Source organism: Hydra vulgaris, chromosome 07 (genome assembly GCF_038396675.1).
Source record: "Hydra vulgaris chromosome 07, alternate assembly HydraT2T_AEP".
NCBI lineage: Eukaryota > Metazoa > Cnidaria > Hydrozoa > Anthoathecata > Hydridae > Hydra > Hydra vulgaris.
The window spans coordinates 31,190,739-31,217,674 of record NC_088926.1 but is presented as its reverse complement, the minus strand read 5'-3'; the positions used below and the strand labels follow the sequence as shown (position 1 = coordinate 31,217,674).

At 25.9% G+C, this 26,936-nt stretch overlaps 1 protein-coding gene across 1 annotated transcript; it reads left to right on the top strand.

Annotated features, from left to right (window-relative positions):
* Nucleotides 1-6,052: 6,052 nt before the first annotated feature.
* LOC136082696 (ankyrin repeat and sterile alpha motif domain-containing protein 1B-like) lies at nt 6,053-24,831 on the top strand. The gene is made up of 9 exons (XM_065802116.1): nt 6,053-6,285; nt 10,930-11,010; nt 12,129-12,187; nt 17,289-17,386; nt 19,536-19,610; nt 21,765-21,845; nt 22,276-22,416; nt 22,494-22,569; nt 24,737-24,831. Exons 1-9 carry the CDS (start codon nt 6,194-6,196, stop codon nt 24,829-24,831), a joined length of 798 nt encoding a protein of 265 aa, XP_065658188.1. The 5' UTR covers nt 6,053-6,193.
* Nucleotides 24,832-26,936: the final 2,105 nt, after the last annotated feature.

The following is a 26,936-nucleotide window of genomic DNA, read 5'->3' as shown; positions in this document are numbered from 1 at the left end:
AATATCTAAAAGTATTGGTATACTTTTTAAAGCTAGACCATTTTTATCGCAAAAAAACCTAAAACTTCTTTACTTTTCCTTTATACATAGTTATCTCACATATGCCAACATAGCCTGGGGAAGCACATACAAGACAAAATTAATATCTCTTTATCGACGACAAAAACATGCTTCTAGAATAATACATCATAAAAACAAACTGACCCACGCTAAACCCCTATTAAAAGAAATGAAAGCACTAAACATTTACCAAATTAATATCTACGCTAACATTTTGTTCATGCTTAAATACAAGCTAGGATTAGTTCCAAACCGATTTCACAGGAAACTTCTTTCAATCTAATATCAACAAATTTAACACAAGAGCAACTGGTAACTTTATTGTTCCCCTGAAAAAAAAAAAAGTTCTCAATTTTCTATTTCTTATCGTGGCCCATATTTATTCAACAAATTAATTCCGAATTATACCTCGATTTTTCTCCCAGGCAATATAACTTCTTTAAAGTCGAAACTCAAAATTTTCGAAAGTCGAAATTTACGCAATACCTCAAGGTTCTCGATGATAAGACTAATCTCAGTCTACTACGAGTTCCCTGCAACAAAAAAACCCTTCTTATCAAGTCATAGCATACCTAATTATTGCTTCCTATACTTAACGGTATTTTGTAAAATGTATTTTTTTTTTGTTTAGGAAGTACAGTTTCTTTATAATATTGCAGTGTAAAAAATTTGTAGTTAATATGTAGTTGTAAAAATATAAACAAAAAAAAAATATATATATATATATATATTTATATATTTATATATATATATATATATATATATATATATATATATATATATATATGTATAAATTAGTAAAAAACTAATTTGTTATTGCTCTGGTCTTTAAGAACATTGAGCGCTCTATTTGTAAAATACACTAACATAATTTACATATTATTATTATTATTAGTATTATTATTATTATTGTTATTATTGTTATTATTATTATTATTATTATTATTATTATTATTATTATTATTATTATATATTTGTAATTTTAAATATTGTAACTAAATGCTTATTTAAAATGTAATAAAAAGAACAAAACAATCAATAAAAAGAAAAAATGTTTCGGTTATGTTCATGACAAATCTTATCGAAAAAAATAATTTTGTAAATGTTAAAGTGGCTAGTCGATGACTAGCAACTTTAACATTTCGGAAAGTTATCGGCTGGGGATTTGTAGTGGCTGCCACTAATGTTCAGCTAAATAACCGATGAGCAAAACTCAAATAAATGGCTCAAAATTGCCTTTATATATCCACTGCCAAATTCACTAAAAAATTGTTTGTTAGGATACTTATATATATCAGCTTGTTAGGATATTTATATGTAACAGCTTGTTAGGATATTTATATGTATGAGCTTATATTTATCAAATTTTATTAGTTTTTCTTATCACTAATAGTGCGTTGTGTTATTTAAATGATCTTTTTGTAAAAAATATAGGTTCATCTATACCTAATAAGTCGTAAAAAAATGTTTTAATGTTTTTTGTTTTTACTGGACGAGTCTTTCAAACCACTTTTTGTCTGAATAAGGGAGGTGGGGGGGGGGGGGGGGTTAGCTTCTATTTTTTGAAAAAAATATAAAAATGATGTAGTATACATGGAAAAAAAGACCCTATCTTTTTTAAAAAAAAGATACACTATTTATTTGATGACATTATAAATTATTAACTTTCAAAATGACACTTGTTAATATGAATAATCAAACGAATTAAACAACAAATTCCATTAAAACGACCGTTCATGCATTTATTCAATAAATAATTTTTTTGAACAAAACTTAGATTAATAAAAATTCTATATTTTTAATTAGGTAAAATTTATCTGGAACAAAATTGGAATGAAAAATTCATTTTTTTTGACTTCTTATTCCGTTCTGTAAATTCTGGGTCTGTAGTTTATATACTCTGTAAGGAGTCATATCTTGGGAAGCAAACGTTTACAGCATATGATTTTCACATATTTTTTGTTACGCTTGACAAGCACTTTTGTATAATATACATATTTTTTAAAGTAACGATTTTTTTTTTTTTGTTGACTGTCATAAGTTTGAATAAATATTCATGAACCGGCCCCAAACTGTAAAAATTTTTTGGCTCCCATCTTTTTCTTCTTACTTATAACCTAAAGAACAAGTTAAAGAAATCAGTTGCTTCTAACACGCCTGTGCACACGAAGTACACAATGATTCTAACTAGAATGCGACATTCTAAAATCGGTCGCATTTTTAATTTTCAAGTTTTCAAAATTTCAAAGTTCAAATTTTGTTACTAAAATGAGCATAACATTTTGTAGATACTTATTTTAATACTAGTTTTAGACATTTCCAATGGTATATAAAATATCAATAGTTTTTAAAACCAACAAGCACCATAAATTTACACAATTATTATATTCGATTATATTCGAATTTTGTTACGAACCGTAGGGTAGTGTTTTGTCATCCATAATTCCTTTGAGCCCCAGTCGGGTAACTATTTTTAGATTTGTGATGTGTTTTTCACTATGTTTAGATTCATTTTTATTTCATTTTGTTTTTTATTTACTATTACGTTTCAGTGCGAGCGCGCACACACACACATATACGCGAAAATTATAACCACGAGCGAGACTAGGTTTTTTTCAAACCGAGACGAGAAGTTAGTACTTCTCGTGAGACCGAGAACAACACGAGACGAGAAATTTAACAATTTTAGAAAACAAATTTATTAAAATCCAAGTAAAAAAAAAAAAAATGTAAACATGGTTTTGACAAATAGACACAAATGATATTGGTCAAATATAAACAACTTTTTCAAATATTAATTCAGAATTTTTTTGCCAAACTTTTCCAACAAGACAATGTTTTCTCTGATTAAGATGATTTGTTCTACTTTTTCTGGGTGTAAGTTGTGTCTGGATAATTGGACGACATTTCTACCTAAGCTAAAAACTCTCTCTGATTTGGTTGAACTTGCTGGAATAGCTAAAATTTGTCTAGCTAATGAAGAGACTCTGGCAATGTATTTGAATGCAATTTCCACCAATCAAGAATCGAAAAGACTTTTTTGGCATCAGGGAGATATTTATACTGGAACATTTCGCTCAAAATAGGATTCAGTTCAGATGTTGGCTCTTGTGTTTCAAGTCTGACGTTTAACTTGCGCTTCAGTTTTCAATTAGGGGACAAATCTGCTGAAAGGACTCTGGCAACAGGTTGACACTCAACATTATCCTTAACCTGTGAGGCTAACTGTGATGCACGGATGTTATTTGAAGAAAAAATATCTTCATTTGCACATAAGCTGATAATTGCACTCTTTAGATGTAGGACAGAAGCCATGCAATCCAGTTCACTATTCCATCTTGTGTCAACAGATTGGCGTAACTGTCTAAAATTGATTCCTTGAGCGTCTGATTTTGATTCAAGCAACTCAGCTGCAACTGTTGACTGGTGAGTTAAAGAAGCCAAATCTTTGCATGTTTGCAACGCATCATTCATTCTAGCAGTCATTCCAAATGAGTCTCGAACTGCACATTGCAAAGTATGATTGTTGCACAAGTATTGGTCAAGGCGCTTTGACAATTTGACTGCAAGTTTCATGTTTCTTGCCTAGTCGTTCACGCAGTACATTGGCAAATCAGCAGGCAAATTTAGATTTTCTAAAAAAGAATCCAGCTTTCCTTCAATTAAGATACCTGTGTGTCTGCCTGAGAACTGTTGGACATGGGGTGTCCAGTGATGTAGTCTCCAATTTTCGTCAATAGCATGAAAATTCCAAGAGATGTAGCTGTCCTGAGCTCTAGAAGTCCAAATGTCAGAAGTCAATGCAGCACTTTTTAGATTTGGCGTAATCTCCGTTATTATGCTCTTCATTCCAGCTTGAACTTTTCTTGATCGAATTGAAAGCTTTCTTGAATATGTTGTTCTGTGATGAAAGTTCAGTTTAGGGTTTGCAATGTCAAACAATTTCTTGAAACCTCTTCCTTCGACTGCTGAAAAGGATGCCAGATCAGTGCAAAAGTAATCCAGCATTGCAGAGTCAAAATGTTTTTTGAATGGAATTGTCTTTGTCATATTTGGACTTTGTTTCAAGCATTTCGACCATGGTTCGTTGTTTCTTCTTAGGAGGAGGAAGAAGAGAGTCGTCAGTTTTTTCAGAATGTTCAACGTAATCTTGGCTGTGTTTTTTCTTCGAGGTGACGATGAAGTCCGCTTGTGTTTCCACCTTTTGTTTCAAAGACTTTTTGCACGCCTTCATTCAGCACCGTCACTTATTTTTGAAAATATCCAGATTTTGTTTTTTCTTGGTGACATTTTTGATCGTTGAAATGAGGCAAGAATATTTCTTTTCAATATGAACAATATGTGTCAAGTTGAAACTCCAATGGTAAACTAATGAAATCAAGTCGAAAGTGCACCATTTTATAAAAAAAGCTTTTGTATTTAAAATCTGATTAAAAATATTTAAAATCTAATTAAAAATATTTAAAATCTTATTAAAATTTTTTAATTAGATTTAAAAAAAAAATCTAATTAAAAATTTAATTTATTTTTCTCAAAAACAAATTAAATTTTTAATTAGATTTATTAAAATCACGGAGTCAAAATATTATTTAATTAAAAAAACAAATTATTAAGCATTTGTAAATTATAATAATTTTTAATTTGGAAAATAATATAATATTTAAGTCTCGTTCTACTTCTCGCGAGAATTTTCTATTTCTCGTTTCTCACGAGAAGTCCCATTTCTCACGAGAAACGAGAACGAGACGAGATCTCGCTCATGGTTAGAAAATTCCAACTCAAATTTGCCAGATAGCAAAATTTTTGAAAAAACAAACAAACAAGAAATTTACTGAAACAAAAATAACAAAATTCAATGGGGCTCTCATAACTGTATAAAAAAACAAATGTTTAAAAAATTACTTATATGAACTGTTTATCTAGATAATATAAATACAAAATAAAAATACTTATATAAGTATTTCTGTTTTCGTAATGTTTTGGCATATAACTATATAGCTATATGCCAAATAGATAACCAATTGATTTAGAGATTTTGCCACGTATTCTATTTACATTATTAAAAAAATGTCGTGTTTTTTATTATTGACAAAATGTCGTATTCGTTTTCAATTTGAAATTTTTCATTTTTTTTCGTTTTTTAAAGAAAATACTATTCATCAAAAAGGTCCAAATTGATAGAAAAAAAGTATTCAATATTTATTGGTCTCAGAAAAATAAAAAGGTTTTATTTTGCTAAAAGATAAATTAATTTTAATAATGACAACTTAAAATGGTTTTAAAGATACTTAATATCAAATTTCAACTTTTTTATTTGGTTATTCCATCTCAAATACCTTTTTTTGGTAACATTTGCGGACGTTTTCTGTCTCCCCGTTCTTGATACAAACATAACATCTATGTTTTCTTGACATATGTCCAGTAGAAGTCTCTCTAATCTAAATGTGCTGGGACTAATGGTGTTATCTAAATAAAACTACTGCACTAAATATGTCACTAATATATCATTTGTCATTAATAAATAATCGTACAGCTATATAAAAAAAATCTTATGGTAATTTTTAACGAATTTGTTAAAAAAACATTTACTTTCTGCACATCAAGATAAATACGTGGTGATTTCCTCTTTTTTTAATAACGAAATATTGTTCCAGAGTTTACTCAATCGATTCAAGATTTTTTTCTTAGCTTGTTATCCTAGTAGCTTAATTAAAATCATATGCATACAATATTTCTGGCTGTTCTTTAAAGAACAAGGTAGAGATGATGTGGTCACGATCTGCGAGAGTTTCTAAACTAGTCCCGCCTACTCACCCATCAAGATATTTGGTATCCGTCACTGCATTGACTTTTTGAAAAAAAACATCAACAAATACTCAGACAAAATAAAAAATTTCAAAAAAATTATGCATTTAAAATTAAAGACAATTTTTTCAGATGCTTAAACAAAATTACAAAAAATTTAAAAAGTTATGCTTTAATTAAAGTCAATTCTCGCGCTTAACTTTTGAAGTGAGCGTAATATTTCGAAATATCAAGAAAACAACAATTACATTTAGAACAGATTTATAACATTTTCTTATAAAGTAAAATCCCAACTATGAAAAAGAGTTAATCAAGAAAACTTTATGTGATGGGAAAAGAGCATGAAATACTTCAAGCAGCACAAACTGGAAATTTAGGAAAATTAGAGGCATTATTAACTCAAAAGTCAAAAGTATTCGGGTAAAAATATGAAGGATATATATATATATATATATATATATATATATATATATATATATATATATATATATATATATATATATATATATATATATATATATATATATATATATATATATATATATATATATATATATATATATATATATATATATATATATATATATATATATATATATATATATATATATATATATATATATATATATATATATATATATATATATATATATATATATATATATATATACACACACATACAGAAAACAAATAAATTAATTTTAGGCAATACGAAAAAAATGTTGAGCATAACAATAATGTTTTAAAGTTTTATTCTTTAAAAACAAAGTAATAAATAAATAAAAAAAATTTATAAAAATTCTAGTATTGAATATAGATATAGTTATATGTATTAAGCATCAATAGTATGGTTTTAAGCAAAGTAACTAGTTCTACAAGTGAGCATTTAAAACATTCATCTACCATGACAAGAAAGAGTTTGTTTGCAGTCTTGCAGAACAAAATCCATAGCAAGTTTTTCCCAAGGTCTTTTAGAGAAAATAAGTTGACCTGATGGTGTTTTACTAATAGCCTAAAGTATTTTTTTATATATGGGAGTTGTGATTGCCATGTAGCTTTACATTTCACATTTCGTTGTGTAGTGTACTAAGGTATTTATAGAAAAGCATTATAAAAGTGCATCTACTGAGATATATGTTCCAGCTCTGAATGAAGTACTTTTGATCTGTAAAGATATGGAATTTCAAAGTAAAGATATGGAATTTTAAAGTTTCTCTATTTATGACATCACTATTAACATGAAAATATACTTTATCTTTTGGTCAATGACAGATTGATGGCTTTCTATTTTTTATAGAGTTGTGAAGAAAGTGCAATAATCTCCTTTGTTGACTTATTATTTTGATAATTGTAAAATAAGAAGCGCCAGCTTTAATTTTGAAGAGAATATTTGGGTTTGCTACTGCTAGTTATTTAGTAGTTAAAGGTCCTTAAGTTGTTTAATGGCTGAAATTGGAAAGAAAAAAATCAATAAAGGATATTTTTGCTTAAGTTACTAAATTTTGAACAATTAAGATCTAATAATAATAGTGAGAAAACAATATATGCAAGAAAGTTAAAAAATTTTGAACAATTAGGATCTAATAATCATAGTGAGAAAACAATATATGCAAGAAAGTAAAGCTTGGAGAACTTACAACAAAAGGTTTAAGAAAATAAATTAAAAAACTGATTGAAAAACGATTTTCAAAAAAATCAATAAAGATAGTATTGAAAGGTTTAAGGTTTCTGCTATGATCCTCTTGGTTAGACCTGCAGAAAATAATGTTATCTAGGTAAGGAATGCTTTTTGCAATTTATAATCAAAGAAAATGTCATCCATAAAGTATATATATATATATATATATATATATATATATATATATATATATATATATATATATATATATATATATATATATATATATATATATATATATATATATATATATATATATATATATATATATATATATATATATATATATATATATATATATATATATATATATATATATATATATATATATATATATATATATATATATATATTTACAGTGCATTTTTTCCTAGAACAAACCGGCAAATACAGTGCAATTTCTCCTAGAACAAACCGGCAAAAAAACTACATATATATAAAAAAAAAAGGTGTGTTCCGGCACCTTTTTTTTTTTTAATGTAATTTTTTTACAAACATTTTTTTCCTCGTATTATTATATAATGAAATTAATTTGTTTTTAAATATAAACATTTTTTACAGATTTGAAAGCATTACAGCGTTGCGTTTCAAAATTTGCTCGAAAAGAATTTAATTTATTTTCTTCTTTTCTTAATAACGTTCATTTTATGACGCCAAATTGTTGGTTTTTCTGATTATTAATCTCACAACTATACAAGTTTTTATGAAATTTTTTAAAAAATTCTATTGTTTCTGTGCAATATTTGTCCAAATATTAATCTCACAATGCCTTACGCTACTTAAAAAAGATCTATTTTTAAAACACAAACGTTATGCTATTTGCAACAGTAGTTTTTTATTATATTGTTGATGATTTTCCTGTTATTAGCGTTTTAAATTGAAAGTTATAACCCAATTTATATATTTAAATAGTGATATAAAAATATCAATTAAACAAAATAACGCAAAACTAATTATGAAAACAATTATCAGTTTCTTCTTGGTGGACTCCCCTGTTCAGAAAAAAATTAAATTAAATGCAAAGGAAACAAGAAAATAAAATTATGTCAGATTTACCTTCTGCAGACAATAACATCAATTTTAGCTGGCCAAGTTGCTCGACCTCAGAGCAAAGAACAGAGTTTCGTTCCAAAATGAGTGGTTTTGTTTTTGACCAAAAAACTGAGTTAGCTACCTGCCAAAAACTGAAAACACTTGGCGTAGAAACCAAGATGGGAGTGAAATTATCTAAAGAATGGTTCATTTATGAAGTTTCTTACTATGGTGAAGATAGAAAGCAACAGTTAAGTTCATTACATAAGAAAATATTTGATCATAAAGAATCTGCTGGACATCTAGCCGCATTAAAGATGGTAGAAGAAGCTAAAAAATAGAGTCTGTCAAAAAATATTTTAAAATCTTTAATGCGTGAGAAAATTGTAATAGCAATCATTTTTTGAACTGCATTTAACTGCATTTTTCGAACTGTATATAAAGTTGCAAAAGGAAACCAGTCTTTTAATAACTTTGAAATGGAAATTGAACTTCAAGAAATTGAAGTGTTGGTGTTGAAGATGTTACACTTTTTACACACTGTGCAAACTTCAAACTTAAGTATGTTTATGCTTATGTCGAATGTTTTGCAGAAAAAAATTCTGGTGATTAGACCTGGGAATCAAATACCTCCAAAATTTTGCCTATAACTCCAAAGGTCAAGGTGATGAGTTAATGAACTTATTTTTTTACTATTTTATACTAAGTTTAACTTCATTGGCAGACTTTAATTTTATGGAATAATCTTTTAGAATTAAAAATTTATTAAGACCATTTAAAAATAACAACCTTTTCATTTTAAGGAGGGTGGAAACCTTTTTACAACTTTTGAAATCTAAAAAGATTATTAAAGAAAATTTAAATTCTTTTTATTAATTTAAATTTAGTGTGAGATATTAAAATAGTTTTTATTTTAATAACATATTGCCCTCACTTTCATGGTATGTGACCAATATTTTAGGATATTTTTGCTCCCAGGCTTCAATACTGCAATTTATTTTTCACTACCATCATTTGACATAATTGTAAACATACTTAAGTTTCAAAGTTGAATGTGACAGAAATTTAAAACATCCAAAAAATTCAAATTCTGCCATTGTTTGCTAGCACACCATATTAGTAGGAAAATAAGCCTCAGAAACTTCAATTTCGATGTCAGAAATGGATTTCCTGAACTCAAAAACATATGGTTAGATGTATAATATGACTACATGTGAATGTTTTCTAATTAACTATCTATTAATTTCTATTAATTTTTGATATCTTATGTAATAAAGTAAAAATGATTTAAAGTTTATATTATAACATATTTTTTAAGGTTTTCTTTATATTAAATTTTTGGTTTAAATAAACATTTCTTAAACTCAATCTTTATGTTTTTTGCTACTCTTACGCTTACAGTTAGGTACCTATTACTCCTATAATTTAGTGACTATTACTCCTATAACTGGTTACAGTTAGGTATTTATGTTTTTTGTTACTCCTATGGTTACAGTTAGGTATTTATGTTTTTTGTTACTCCTATGGTTACAGTTAGGTATTTATGTTTTTTGTTACTCCTACGCTTACAGTTAGGTATTTATGTTTTTTGTTACTCCTACGCTTACAGTTAGGTATTTATGTTTTTTGTTACTCCTACGCTTACAGTTCATATTATGTTTTTTGTTACTCCTACGCTTACAGTTAGGTATTTATGTTTTTGTTCTCCCTATTCGTTACATTTCCATATTATGTTTTTGTTACTCCTATGGTTACAGTTAGGTATTTATGTTTTTTGTTACTCCTATGCTTACAGTTAGGTATTTATGTTTTTTGTTACTCCTATGGTTACAGTTAGGTATTTATGTTTTTTGTTACTCCTACGCTTACAGTTAGGTATTTATGTTTTTTGTTACTCCTATGCTTACAGTTAGGTATTTATGTTTTTTGTTACTCCTACGCTTACAGTTAGGTATTTCTGGGTGTATCACAATTCATGGGTGTCTCTGTTTAGGGGTTAAAATGCTTTTTATTATTTTTGAGAATATATAAAATATACTAACAATTAAATAATAATAATAATAATAATAATAATAATAATAATAATAATAATAATAATAATAATAGCAATAGTAATATATATTTAATTAACAAATAATAACAAATATAATAGTAAATTTCAAAATTTTTAAGACAAAAATCAAAAAAAAATTGTCAGATTAGACACCCATAAAGTTAAAAAAATGTTAAATAAAATGATCATAAAGGGTAAAAAAAAGGTGTGCAAAACAGAAAATTTCATTAGGATTTAATTTTTTTATTTTTAGTGGTTTTTAGTTATTTGTTTTTCAATTTTTTTTTTCATTGAATTTTAGACTGTTTAAAGGTCCAAACATCAATTGGAGAGATGATTCTGGGTATACTGCTCTTCATTTAGCTGCATTAAATGGACAAAAGTAAGATTATAAAAATATCAGAGATGTAGAGTATTATTAATTACAAAGGAATCTCCACTTTTAAGATTTTTATAACAATCCGCAGTGAGCCCGTTATACTCCATTGTACATATTCATACTATTTATATATTATTTTGTATATTCTATTGTACATATTCATAATAGTTTAGTAAACAGTAACTTTTAAAACACTCTGTGTATGGAGAATTAGTTTATGTGTTTAAACTATTTAATAGTAGAGCTTTACAAAAAAAACATCAGTTATAGAAGTTACAAATGAATAAATTCACACAATCTGAATCATCTCAACATGTCCATTGAGTTGCTTCAGATTGATTTGAAAAAGAAGTTTGTTTGTGAATCAAAAAGACCAACAAGGTAGCATCTGAATGCCTATAACGAAGCATCTCTTATGATCTTGTAGGAATAAAACTAAATCTGTGGCTTCAGCTACTGGCACTTTGCTACAAAACTGAGCATATAAATTCTAATTAAAACTGGCTTATTTCTGTGGCACCTTTCTTTTTTGACTGAGTAGTGGAAACTGATCCTGGAACAAATATATCTGATGGCAATAAATTTTCTTCAACACCTATTGAACATTGTGTGTACACTTCTACAGAACTAAACTTTTGATTGATTCAATTTTTTAGAAAAAGACAAGAAGAAAAATATGGAAATATATTTTTTACTGTAATAAATCTTTTTCTCGATTTCTAGATATCTGCAAATCCGAACCAGCCAGTCAATGTATGTACTTTTCTATCCCTATTTTAGTTTGATATGATCATTTTGTATAATGCTCAACAGATTTACACTATTAACATTACTTTGCAACTGGATTTAAACATGTCAATTACACTATTAACATTATTTTGTAACTGGATTTAAGCATGTCAATCAGTAGTAAAAAGTCATCATCTTAATCAGTAAAAAAGAAAAGAAAGAATATAAACTGGTTACAAGTCATTAATAATTGACATTTTTTTAAATTTATTATTTTTGATTTTATTAATGAATGCTGTAGTAATTATTTTACAAATGCTTTTATGTCAAAAATTTTATTTATTAAATTATTTCTTGTTTAATTTCATTCTTAATTTAAATTTTTCTGTTAGGGATGTTGTCTGTTTTTTGCTTCACAATGATGCTTCTGCAAACATACCTGATAATGCTGGTATATACTTAGCTTGAACATTATATATATATATATATATATATATATATATATATATATATATATATATATATATATATATATATATATATATATATATATGTTACTGATATATATATATATATATATATATATATATATATATATATATATATATATATATATATATATATATATATATATATATATATATATATATATATATATATATATATCAGTAGCATAGCGACAAAAAATTGATTATTTGTTTTGCAAATTTATGGCATGTTTAAATATTTAGTCAGAATATTACTGTATTTTTGGGATTTAAAAATGAAAAATAGCTATTTACTTTTTTTAGGGATGTAAATCGAGAACCTATCTGATTTATATCTATATCTATAACTGTTAAATGCATCAATTTTAAATTGATGTTCAATGTTCCAAAACGAAAATCTACACAACTGTCATCAAAAAGTTATTTGTTCGTTTAGTATATTGTAAAAGTTGAAACTATATTCCACTTTATAGCAAGAGCTTTTGCTTTTGCAAGAATATTATCAAAATTATTATGCAGTGATTTTATTTCTTTTATTCCAGTTTCTAGTAATGAACAAACTTTATCTAAATCCATATTTTTAGATTGCAATAATTTCAAAACAATATTTAATGACACTAATACTTCAATAATTGACACCAAAATGCAAAGGAAATCTAAATAATCCATTTTATTTCTTAAACCGGTCGTTTGTGCTATTGCTGCTTTTTTATTGTTTAATAATTTTAGATAAAACTTTTTTTACATCTACATATCTATGTAGGATGTAATGAAAGCTTATTTCATCTTCCTTTTTATATTGAAAAGAAATACTAGTTGGTATCTTCAGATAAATCTTAAGTATCGGTTGTATTGGCACTTTCATCTACCATTTTATTTCTAATTTTTGTTTAGTTGTATTGTGTTTGAAGTTAAAGCATGACAAGAACATTAATAACGTGTATAAACAACATAATAAACAATTTTTTTTATAAATAAAAAGACATTTAAAATATAATAATAATAATAATCATAAAAACTTAAATTACAAAACATAAAAAAACAACAACAGAAAAGCTGGCAACTAAATTGAAATACTCAAACATAATAGTCACAAAAATAGTCAAACAGTTGAACAGCTAGCTATTAGTCAAATGCTATTTATCAAGTTATTATTTAAAAAAACTGAATTTTTTAAAAACACTATTTTAAATCTACTCTAATATAAAAATACTATAACTATTTAAAAAACTATTTTACAAATTTTAGCAGCCTAGAGTAAAGCTTTTTTTGTTTTTGTTTTTAAAAAAAGGCAATTATTTTTTTTTTAAAGCATGTAAGCAAGTTATTGTTTTACTAAAATAGCTTAATTATTTAAGTTGCTTAATTATCATACTTTGCATTAAACTGTTACGACTTCATAATTTACAAATTTGAAAATTGTATAATATTTTATAAATTAGTGGAGTTAATTTTAATATTTGTAGATTATTTAAATAAAAAGTTGCTCACTATTCAAAGAACTAGTCAAGATTATTAACTTCATAATAATAGTACAAAGTGTAAAATGTTGATATGGATGTTATTTTTTATACTGACACTTTTTATACTGACGTTATTTTTTAAAAATTTTCCTTAGTCGCTTTGGGTCCCTAATAACTCTGGGTCTCCCTGCGGCTGTGGGCCCTTCGCTACGCAACTGATATATATATATATATATATATATATATATATATATATATATATATATATATATATATATATATATATATATATATATATATATATATATATATATATATATTATACATACATATATATATATATATATATTCATATATATATATATATATATATATATATATATATATATATATATATATATATATATATATATATATATATGTATATATATTTGAAAGATGACATCTTGTATGAGAGTATATTATATATTATTTTAAAACATAGAAACACAGTTTCTCTCAATACAAACAATATTATTGTATAAGAAATTTTTGCTGGGTTATGGATACCAGCATCATCAGCTTGTAAAATATTACAATAATTTTTAATCGTTATAGTTTATATAAAATTGTTACTATTGGCGTCAGCGGTTGAATGGCTTCTTTTGATTTTTAAATTTTAAAAATGGCGTCCAAAACATAGTTTTGACATATTAATCTTGAATTAATCTTGATGAAGGCCATATGTCAAAACTATGTTTTGGATGCCATTTTTAAAACTTAAAAATCAAAAGAAGCCATTCAACTGCTGACGTCAATAGTAACAATTTTATATAAACTATAACAATTAAAACTATTGTAGATATTTTTCAAGCTGATGATGCTGGTATCCATAACCCAGCGAAAATTTCTTATATAATAATATTATTTGTATTCAGAGAAACTGTATTTCTTGATGTTTTAAAACAATATGTATATATATATACATACATTATATATATATATATATATATATATATATATATATATATATATATATATATATATATATATATATATATATATATATATATATATATATATATATATATATATGTATATATATATATATGTATATATATATATATATACATACATTATGTATATATATACGCATACATTAAAAATGTAATTTTAAAACTAAAAATAAAAGTAAGCATTTATACAAAAAAATTTTATCAGAATTATTTTTTCCCAATTCTTTTTATGAATCATTTTAAACTGTTTTGACCACCCTAATAATATATATTCAGCTCTAAAACTCAGTTTAATGGTTCTGAGATTGAAGTGAGGTATAAAATACTGTGTTAGCTCTCAGAGTTGCTGGTTCCACACTGACTTCACAGTGTTATGTGCAAGAATGATACTTTTGTTAGTGCTTTTGATTTGCATTGTGAAGGCCACATAAGGAGCTCTTTGTAACAACTTAGGTTGAGGAGGAATGAGGCAACTGAGACAACTGAGGCAAATGCATAATTTATTACTTAGAGTGTCATACACTATCTATGATTAGTCAAAATTATCTATTAGTTTAAAACATGAATAAAATATCTAAAAATATTGAACAAAAACTTTTTACAAATATTTGTGATTTTCCAAATTAACTTTTTATCTTTGAATTTTATCCTCTTGCAAATTTTACCAGAACTTTTTGCTTTTTGTTAATTAATACTAATTTAAATTGGGTTAATATCCTTTGATTCGCAAAGACCCTAATAGTCACATGCTTGGCCTGGGCATATATTTATGTATCAGTTCACCTATTTGTTGTGAAGTTAGGTTTGCTAAGCACCTCTTCACTCAATCACTTTTCTTTTTGTTGTTTATCATTGTTTTTCTTTCCTAGATTACACTTTATATCAGCCATTGATGTTTTGGTGACTAGATTGCTCATCACACTGTATGACTTGGCTCTATAAATTGGTGCACTACTTGGATTAAAGCTCAAAATTTTTGTTTTTCTCAATCTCTTACTCAGGTAGTTTACTTTTTGGTGCTTGTTTTTACGTTTCTAACCCTTGCTTGCGCTCAGTTTTTTTCTTGTTTTTCATTAGGTAGTTCAGACTATTCTATGATCTTGCTCGAATCTTTTTCATATTCTACATCAGATTAACATATTACTACTTACTACTACCCTCTTTTTGTCATTTTTCACATGATGGTCCTTGGGTCTGATGTCTTTTATCCTTCTGCCAAAATCTACATCTTCTTGAAAATTTCCTGGATTTAGGAAGGCTTTGTATTTTTAATTCCACTTTGGAAAACAAATGTTTTTTTATTATTACAAGAAATCAATGCAAATACGTATTGTCTGATACTAAGGTTCATTATCCTTATTTAACTAAATCTTGATTTTTTATTTTAGAGGTTTTAATGGATTTTAGAAAATCTTTAACATCAATGATGAAAATTTTTTAGAAAATTTTAGCAATGTCATTGATGTTAAAGACATTAATGACATTGCTAAAAAAAATTTATTATTAAAAGGCAATTCTAACATTCCATTCATGATTTTATTACCATTCCCGAAAATAAGGCAGAAATATTTGCAAGGACTCCTCCTCTAACTCATCTCTTAAATCTTATGATAACGCTCTTCTTGTCATCCCAAACAACAAGTCTTCCTGTCATCCCAGGAGGACCTGTTGTAGATGACATTTGTGGTTTTTTTTTAGCATAGTCTTTAATTAACAAACTTCTAATATTTATAGTCTAATAACTTACTTGTTGACAATCAATACAGATTCTTTTATATTACTGCTGACTTGTTAACCATTATAATAGAAAAATGGGGCAAGTGAGACAATGCTATTATTTTTGACATTAAAGGCTTTTGATAAAGTCTGATACTGGTCTTCTCCATAAACTTGCTTTATATGGTGTATCTAGGTAAAATTTTATTGAAATATTTCTTCCTAACTACAGTATTAATGTAGTTCTTGATGGAATATAATATGAATATAAATAAACGTATAATATAAATTAAATAAAAACTATATAATATAAATATAAAAATAAGTAGACAACTATATAATATAAATATAAATATAAGTAGACAACTATATAATATAAATATAAATGCAGTAGTGGTGTAGTGGTAGAGCTTCATAAACAAGAGGTTCCAAGTTCAATCTCCACCACGTCCCTGGTTATGCCCACTCAACTTGTTTCTTCACGTAGCAGCTTTTTTCAATGTTTGTATTTCAGAGTTATAGAGTTTAAAGAGGGTTAATACCGCAATTAAGCAGCCTCTTTGTCTGTAGTGGCCTTCTTGGTCTTGGGGAGTTTCAAGTAACTTTTGAGATGCCACAAAGTTCCATCCTTGGTTCTGTGTTATTATTTATCTACATTGATGATTTTCCAGATAGTCTTACCTCTAAAGTAGCTCATTTGCTGATGACACAACTGATACTCTAGACAAAAATTTTTTTTGATTACTTAGAACATCAACCAAAAGTTAGTAGTTGCATCTTTTTGCTGTAAATGTTACTTTCATGTTAAAAAACCTTTATTTGTCTAGTTTTTTTCCTTGAACATTGGTGCTATAGAATTTATAAAAATCTAAAATGTTTAGCTTTTTTAGGAAGTTTTCCTTTACATCTTGCTGCTTTTAATGGACATGATGAAGTTGCATCACTACTTATTACCAGAGGACCTTCAAGAGCCAGTGTAAATGAACCGGTATGTTGTTACATCCTTTGAATGATCTGACTTTTTTTGTTTTTTTTTTGTTTTCTCAACAGATGAAAATTATTGCAAAACAAAAAAAGAAAATAATTCAAAATTTAATTAAGTTTAAAAAAGTAAAAAATGAAAATTTTGAATATTACTTTATATAAGGAAATCAACTTAAGACTTTTTTAGAATGTTTTCATTTATTATAAGTTTTATTAAAAATAACTATTTGTATGCCATTTTTTATCTTTTATATGTAATCATAAGTTTAAAATTTTGTGAATTTGATTATAAGTTGTTTTTATTTGTGGCTTTTAAACATAGTTTAAATTAAATTTAAACATAAAAGCTTATTTTATAGTTTCTTATAAAATAAGCTATTATAAGAAACTACAAAATTCTAAAGCTTATTACAGCAACACATTCAACATATAGTTCTAACAGGTGTTAAATAAATTTTTTCGCAAACTTTAATTAAGTTTTGCTTGTTTTATTTTAAATGCAAGTTCAAATGTGTAAAAAGATTTAAAATATAGATAATGATTTTTACCAACACAATAAAAAATATTTATATATTTTTTTTTAAAAACGAATAAAACCATATTCTTTCAATGAAAAAAATAAAAATTGTGAAAATTCATTTACTGCTAAATATTTTTTCAGTGAGAATGTTTCTAGGAACATCACTGAAAAAATGTGGAAATAAAAGGAGATTTTGTTTTAAAATAAAATGAATTATCATTCCTAAATAAATGTGATGAAAGCTCACGGCTCACTATTTTTAAGGAGGTGAATACATGCTACAGACAAAGTTAGATAATTTAAAAACAATTGGTTTCAAATTTGTTTTAGAAAAAGGTTTATACAAAAAAAGTTAAATTGAAAAAAAACTAATTTTAGGAATAGCCAAGAAAACTATTTTTCTAAATTAAATAAAAACTTCCTTAACAATAAAAAAACTTTTTTTAAAAAAGGTTTTGATTGTTTGGGAAAATGGTTTTTGGTAATATTAAAGATGAGATAATCAAACAGTTTATTACTTTTTTATTAAGTATATCAAACAATTTTTATACACATTTTTAATCCTCTTTAATTCTGCTGACTTGTTAACTTGTTAGACCGAAGCAGTGAGGCAAGACCTATTATATTTGACATATCTAAGACTTTTGATAAAGTCTAGCATGTTGGTCTTCACCATAAGCTCACTTCATATAGTGTGTATGTGAAAATTTTTTAAATTATTGAATCATTCTTTTCTAACTGCTGTATTAAGGTTATTCTTAATGGAAAACATTTCATTTCTATTAACTTCTGGGGTACCACAAGGTTCCATTCTTGGTCTCTATTTCTTTTCTATTTGGTTATCTTCCTGATAATGTTACCTCTAAAGTGAACAGTTTACTAAGTAAACTAATTATTTGAAGTTAAATCAAAAAGTTTAGAATTGTTATTATGTACAAATCTAACAGGATATTTGATACAATTCTTTTTTTTTCAAATAAATTATTTGCATGTTGTTGTAAAATTTACTCCAAAAGTTGCAATGTTAACATGCTTATTACTTCTTGTTAAAAGTTGTAAAAGTTTATTTTTATTTTATATGAAAATAAAAAAACTAAATTCAAGCATATAATCAATGTTGTACCTTTAACAAATAAAAAATTAAAATAATAATATAAATAACTCTTTTATTCAAAACTTTTTATAAATTGATCTATACTGAAGTTTTTGCGCCCTTAGAATCTGTTAACTACTTAAACCTGGTTTTAAATAGAAACTTTATCTCTATAATAAAGGATATATATTGTGTATATATATATATATATATATATATATATATATATATATATATATATATATATATATATATATATATATATATATAAGCTAGCTTTTTCATTTTTGTAATGCTGCTTATTTAAATTATTAGAGTGTCACTAAATAAATTAAAATTAAAGTTAATGTACTCTTTTATTTAGCTCAAAGCATTTGATTTTTTTAACATTTATTAACTTTTAGTTTTAAGTTCTGATTAATAGTTGTTGCTTGCAGCCTTATTTAGTATGATTTTGTTTAAAAGCAAATTAAAACAAGATTTGTTCATGTGTTTTCCAAGCAGATTTATTGTAGTAATGTATTTTATTTGTTGTTGCAGAATTTAGCTGGTGATACAGCACTACATGTGGCATCACAATATGGTCATACTAAAGTTGTTAAAGTTCTTTTAGAGGTAATCTTTTTTTAAGTATTTGCAGATTGGGTAACTTAACCAATTAGTACCAGTTATTTTTAAACTTGTGTTTTGTTGTTTTTAAGCTGACAGTTGATGTTTGTTATCAATTTTAAGAATAAAAAATATATGTATAACCAAAAAAAAATCTTTATATACTTATCTAAAAACCAAACATAATAAACAATTGCAAATTGAAACGATTAAGTGTTTAGGTCACTATAAATATCTTTATTTAGCAATTAATGTTAGTTTATTTAGCAGCTTGTAAATTTTGTAAATACAATTTAAATTAATTTCAATGTAACTTTTAAATATAAGTAAAGTTATAAATATTTTCATAAAATACTTTATTATAAAAATACATTTAAACATTAAAATTCATCGTATTTAATTTTTTTCAAAAAGCTCAAATAAATAAGTTGTCTTGACCCCTTGAAGTTTATAGGCTTCGTGTTTTAAATTTTAGACCCTATAGATTTTATATTTTAAAGTTTAAATTGAAGTATACAAAGTATATTATATATGTCAACCATTATCTTGCTCTATTTACTTCATCTTGTCTCATCCAGTAACAGTAACAATTTGCAGGCTGCTGCTCATTTGATTGCTGCAGATCAAACAGAAGGAACACGACTAAATGTTGAGTTAAATACCAATTAAAAACATGTCTGCTGCTGTACTGACAAATTTGCAATACCACTGCATATCTGTGATGTACTGGTGATTGATAATTAATTCAATAATGAAAATTCAGATTGGCTTGAAACAGTGCAATGAAATCTGCCATTCTTTTAAGATTATAGGTTTGCATTAGTCCTGGTCTAAACACAAGTATATGTGATCTAATGTTATGTATTTAAAGACCTATAGCTCTTGTGCATGAATCTTACACAACGATAAGCGTCCGATTTCTTTCTATCCTGTAATTCTCCACAAAGGCAAACAATTGTCAAGCAGTTATTGGAATTAATAATTTTAGGCAAAATTGTTAGACCATTGTTCCATTAACTGCTTCCTTGACATGTTTAATGTGCCAAGTGACTAAGTTTGATGCCAATAAGCAATCTACAAAATTTCCTTATCAATTTCTATTTTGATTAAAGCAACACATCCCACCTTCCAGCCAGTATTACTAGTTGTTGTGTCAAATCAAGGAGCAATTGATTCATCAACTAGCCTCCACAGTCTCTAATACCTGATGGTCAATCTGGACTAAACCAGTAACATTTATGGATTGTAGGAATCCTTTGTAATTTGATTTTTCAGATGACTCACTTGCAAAAATGGCAACAAGTTCTACTTTCTTTCCTGTGAAATTGTACGTAATAAAAGTTTTTTAAGATCTATATACTACGTATTTTTACCAATAGACTTTGAATAAATTAGCCATTAAACAACAAAATAAGTTTACTGTTCCAGTGACCGTATGAATGAAGTGAACAGCTGGATATTCATTTATCTTGTTCTTTCTTTTGATAAATATTTAATTTCAAAATAGTAAACTGCTTAAGGGAATAACTTAGTTTAATTTTGTTTCAATAACCATTATGTCTCTAATGCTGAGGTATTATCTAATGGAAACAATAATGAACAATTTTGTCAGCAACTGAGTAAGGGCTGATGACCTACTTCTTCTTTGTTAGGTAAAATTTTGCTCAGGAGCTGTTTTCCGTTCTATCATCTAATAACTTTCTTAATTTTTTTTATTCCTAACAGAATCTTGTAATAGAATCTAGATAATAAAAATGAATAAATCTATTTGCTTTTTATTTGGTCGCTACATTTTTTATTGAGCTTAATTAAAAACTAGGTTTTGATCTCTCAAAAGTCAAAATCTGGTAATAAAGTGCATTTATACTAAGATTTGTCTTTAAATTCTTTTTGGATTTTTGATCTTTTTATATTTTGGATTTTATATTCATACATAGGTTTTACAAACTAAGATTCAAGGACCACTTAGAGAATCAATTTTTTTCTTACAACATTTCAATTTTAAAATTTTAGTTTGTAAATAACTTGAATTTAAATTAATTGAACTTTAAATTAGTAACCTGAAATAAATTTCTTGAAGTTACAATCAAATAAAAGAACTTTATGTATTTAAATTTTTATATATTTAATGTTTATTATTTTTTCAAAATTTTTGGTTAGTGCCATGCTGACTTACATTTAAGAAATGCAAAAGAAGAATCAGCTCTTGACCTTGCAGCAATGTATGGTAGATTTTCTACAGTAAGTCTTGTTTTGATAATTTATTTTAATATATGTGTAAATAGAAGAAAAATCAAAACTATGAAAATAATGTAGTCTATTTGCAAAGTTGGCTTGACGAAGACATGCCAAACAATAATCTAATGTTCATTTTATTTCACCATGGTTTTTATTTGGAGTTTTTATGATTTAAGCATTTTGAAAATCTAATAAGTATATTTTTTTAGTATTGCATTGTCCCTGTTTTATTGTCTCCAATAATTTATGGACAATACAAGTCAGTATTAATATATATATATAAAACAGTATAATGCAAACTTTTATAACTAAATTAAAAATAATATTTTCATAAATAATCAGTAATTTAATAAAATTTGTTTAATCAATTCTTTAATTTATTCTTGAAATTTCTTTTTACATGTTGTATAATTTTTTTATGTTTTTCCAATAGGTTCAATTAATCTTACTTTATGACCGTACAGTATTTTTTGATGCAATACATAAACATAGTCCTTTGCATTTTGCTGCCAGAAATGGACATGAAAAAGTTGTAGAGTTGCTTCTTTCAAATGGAATGCCAGTGAATGCTACTGTAAATTTATTAAAGTTTAATATTTAAAACAGTTTTGACAGCTACCATTTTTGTATTTGTGCTGTTTTTAATTTTAGTGTGATATGGGAACAGCTTTGCATTGTGCTGCATTGTATGGGAAATTTGGAGTTTCGAAATTTCTTCTACAAAAGGGTAAGAATTATAAATTATTTAAAAGATTCTAACAAAACATATAACTTTTTCAATTTTTAGTTTTTTTCTTATATATAAAATAAGCAGAATTACCTTTGCTCATAATAATATAATTTTATGTAAAATTTTAGTAATAATATAATATAATACTTAATAGTTATTATTAGTGATATCAATGCCAAAACGGACAGTAGTGGCTAATAATACGATTTAATATAAGTATATAAGAGTAATAGAAGTTCTTCTTTGTTTTAGTAATTATAAGCTATAAGTTTTACTCTGATAGTGGAAAAGATTCAAATAACTAAAATACTGCACAAAATGTTGCAATATTAACAGATGGAGCTCCAAGTAAAAATTCACTAAAAGAAAAATTTTTGAAATTTTTTAGGATTTTCAATCAAAACAACCCTGACAATAATTTTGTTTTTCTACATTTCATCATACATCAAGACTGCATTGAATAAAAAAACCAGTCCTTGATGTAATCGTAGTACTTGTAAATTCTCTTTGATCTTATGTACTTACTCAAAGATAATTTTAAGAGTTTCTTTAATTCCATCCAATCTGAATAGTCTGATGTGCTATTTTCATAGAAATAAGATGAATTGTGCACGGGGTCTTTTTTAAGTGAGTTTGATTTGCTGTTTATATGAAAATAAGATGACTTAGAGTCATTTTTAAGTTTGGCGACTTAAAGTTTTTACTTTTAAGAAAAATAAGGAAAACTGTTTTGCGAAATGTAAAATGTTTCAAAATTTAGCACATTTTTCACAAATCTTTTCTGTTTATTTAAACTAATTACAGCTACATAAATCACATTAATACAAAAATAGACATTTATATTTAATGTACTTAATATCATAAAAAATAATTATTACTTAAAAAATATAAATTGTAGGTCAAGATAAACAAATCAAACAGATTTCTAAAAGTATTGCAACTTGTATGCATAATTTCATTTGTTGGTTTTGGTTTGCCTGCTAACTTTTTTCTTTTAGCTTTTAGTTTGAACTCATTAATCGATTTCTTCTGAATAATTTAAAAATGACACTTCTGGTAAACTAAAAGCAAAACTATCTTATCTTGCCAATTTGTATATATATATATATATATATATATATATATATATATATATATATATATATATATATATATATATATATATATATATATATATATATATATATATATATATATAAATACTGACCATCTAAGGAAACTTTAAAAAGACATGATATTTTAAAACCAGATGTTTATTGTCATTTTAAAACCAGATTAAGGAAATAGTGTTGTTATATTGGATAGAAAGGTTTATGACAATATTATTAATGATCCAACTAAATTTAAACACTTAAAAAAAACGGTGTCACTATTAATAGGGAAATGCTACTTCAAAACTTCTTAAGGAAACTCAAAAGTCAAGGTTTTTTTGATGATTTGAATTTTTTTTTGGTTTTTATCCTGCTTGCATTTGCGGTCTTCTGAAAATGCATAAATTAAGGTCTTCTGATCACGATATATGTTTCCAACCTATCGTATCATCTATTAGCACTTATAACTATCATTTGGCTAGATTTCTTTAAAATTTATTTTCTCCATTAATACCATCTGAATTTTGTTCTTTCTAAAGATTCTTTCACCTTTGTTAAAGAAGTTAACGAAGGTAACTTATTTAACAGTTTTTTTGTATCTTTCGATATCACAAGCTTATACGTAAACATTCCATTACAAAAAACAATAGATATTGTTGCCGATGTTATCATAAAAAACAGTACAAATCTTAAAATTAACAAAAGTAATTTAAAAAAACTCTTTGTTTTCGCAACAGCCTAAACGCATTTTCACTTTAAACAGGGATTATCTTTTTCTGGATATATCCGGAATTCCAGATGTTTCTTCCTATCTTTAGTTTTTTGGGATATCCAAATAGTTTTTGTAATTATAAATTTATATAATTAAATATATTTTTGAATTAAAAAACAAATATTTTTTAACTTATTAAATTATTCTCATAAAAAAAGTTTCAAAAAAATTGAGAAAACTATCAGCTTAAAAGCTTAAAAAATTCCGAAATAAATTCTGGATTTTTAAATTCTGGACTTTTTTTCAAAATATTTTTTGGATTTTTCAAATATGAGCTAGATGATTTAAACATTGTTTAAAGACCAGGTTTATGACCAAATTGGTGACATTGTTATTGGTTCTCCATTAGCACCTGTACTTGCTAATTTGTTTATGGGTAACTTTGAAGAAAAATGAGTCAAGTCATATGAGTAAAACAATTGTTTTACAATTGTTATGTACATGACATTTTTGCTGCTTTCCCCTGAAAACCACGCATTTTTATTCTTCAATATCTTTTACCATGAAAAAGAAAGAAAACTCAAAAATATATTTTTGGACATAACTCTATGTAAGTCAAACAGTTCAAAAATTACAACAGTTTTTCGTAAAAAAACCTATACTGGATCATACACCAACTTTTTCAGCTTTACTTCGTTTTCATATAAAATAAGTGTTTTATTGATAGAACTTTCAAAATTAACAATACTATCCTTACTATACTGGTCTTCGTTTTGATATTAACAATCTTTTTAAAATTCTCAAACATAATATGCACCCATCTTGGAGAATTGAAAAAATCCACAACTTAAATAAAGGTAGTTATGATGTTTCATTACCATCTGAAGACCAAACAAACTCGCTATTTGAACTCTTTTATATTGGTAAAATATCTGAGCTAACAAAGCGAAGATTACCAGTTGTTAAGAGACATTGTAAGTCGGTAACCGACTTGGTAACTGACTTGATTGGTATTCACTTTGTTAGTGTTAAGAAGTTGAAGCAAACAAGACATGTGTTAGCATTTTCGCGATAAAAGCGCTACTTTTTTCAAGTAGTATTTGACTGTTGAAGCAAAAGAGAGAATCATAGTGCAGCAGTTTTAGGCAAATAAGTCGCCTTGCCTCTACCAGGATACCAGTTTTTGCATGCTTGTTTTGTTTGCAAGCAAGCTTGTTATATAGAAGCTTGTATTGTTATGAAGCGCATACATGGTTTGATTAATGATCAGGTTAAGCACGATATAGCTAGCAATGACTTTTTCAAACTCTACAAATAAAAATTTCAACAGGTCTTTGGTTTTAGGGAGAATATGCATCAGAATCAGGTACTCACTGTTTTTCTAATGTAACACCTTGTGAGATCTTTTGCAAGTTGCTTACTTGAAATGTAATCTATGTAAAGATGTTATTGAAAGGGGACTCTTGTCAAATACTTCATTGAAATGTAATTTTAGTGAAATATACATCTATTTTTGGAGTTTAATAAAAAAAGTTTAGATTGTGATGTTTGTCTTTTTTAATTATTACCCATGTGAAGTATGATTATTTTGTTTACCTCAGTAAACTTTTCAGTTTATATCAAAGTATCTAACTTGTGTAAGTGTTGAAGTGCCTAACTTTTTTTCATCTAAAGATCACCTTCCTGTAGATTTTAAACCATTCGTCTTACAAATTTGTTTTGCCTATTATATTGACAAAATGTCTTGCCACTTAAAGACACAAATGATTGAACACTACAGAAGGGATACTCTCATATTTATAAAAGAGTTTTTATACCCTATTTATATTTTCTTCACTCAAAAGAAAAACATTTTTTGATTTGTTTGCTTTTTGACTAAGGATTGTGCCAATAACAAAATTGAATTAAAAATAAAGAAAGTATTAATATAGGATGGGAAAAACCTGTAACAAGTAAATCATGTTAAAATGGCTACCATTTAAAATAATTTACTGGTTCTTTTTTTACATATTTGACATTTGTTAAATGATTTTTAATAGTTATTTTTGTATATATAGGAAGTTTGTTATCAATTTTATGGCTTATATTATGTTCGTTTGTACAATTATATACTATACTTTATACCGCTTTTGACAAATATATTTTAACTGATAATGACTATATATAGTCAAACAAGTCATGAATTTAAATAATAAAATGTTTTTAGATAAACTTTAAAAATTGTTATATTTTTAAAAGTATTTTTACATTTTGTGCTGAGAAGTTCTGAAAATAAGTGTGTGTATATATATATATATATATATATATATATATATATATATATGTATATATGTATATATATATATATATATATATATACATATACATATATACATATTAGGGCCAAATTTTTTGTCGATTAGAGCCGCTCCCTAGGATGATTCTATGGACAATTCTAAGCAACTTTGGTGAAAGAACCATAGGTCTATCTCGATTTTCGAGTCTCCCATTTTTCAAAAAATGATTTTTTCCCTATAACATCATTTTGATTCAAAATTCGATTTTTTATTCATCGTTATATT

Coding starts and splice junctions, on each gene's coding strand:
- LOC136082696 (XM_065802116.1), top strand. CDS start 6,194: ATGGGAAAAGAGCATGAAATACTTCAAGCAGCACAAACTGGAAATTTA. Junction 6,286..10,929: donor CAAAAGTCAAAAGTATTCGG/GTAAAAATATGA, acceptor ATTGAATTTTAG/ACTGTTTAAAGGTCCAAACA. Junction 22,417..22,493: donor GAATGCCAGTGAATGCTACT/GTAAATTTATTA, acceptor TTTTAATTTTAG/TGTGATATGGGAACAGCTTT.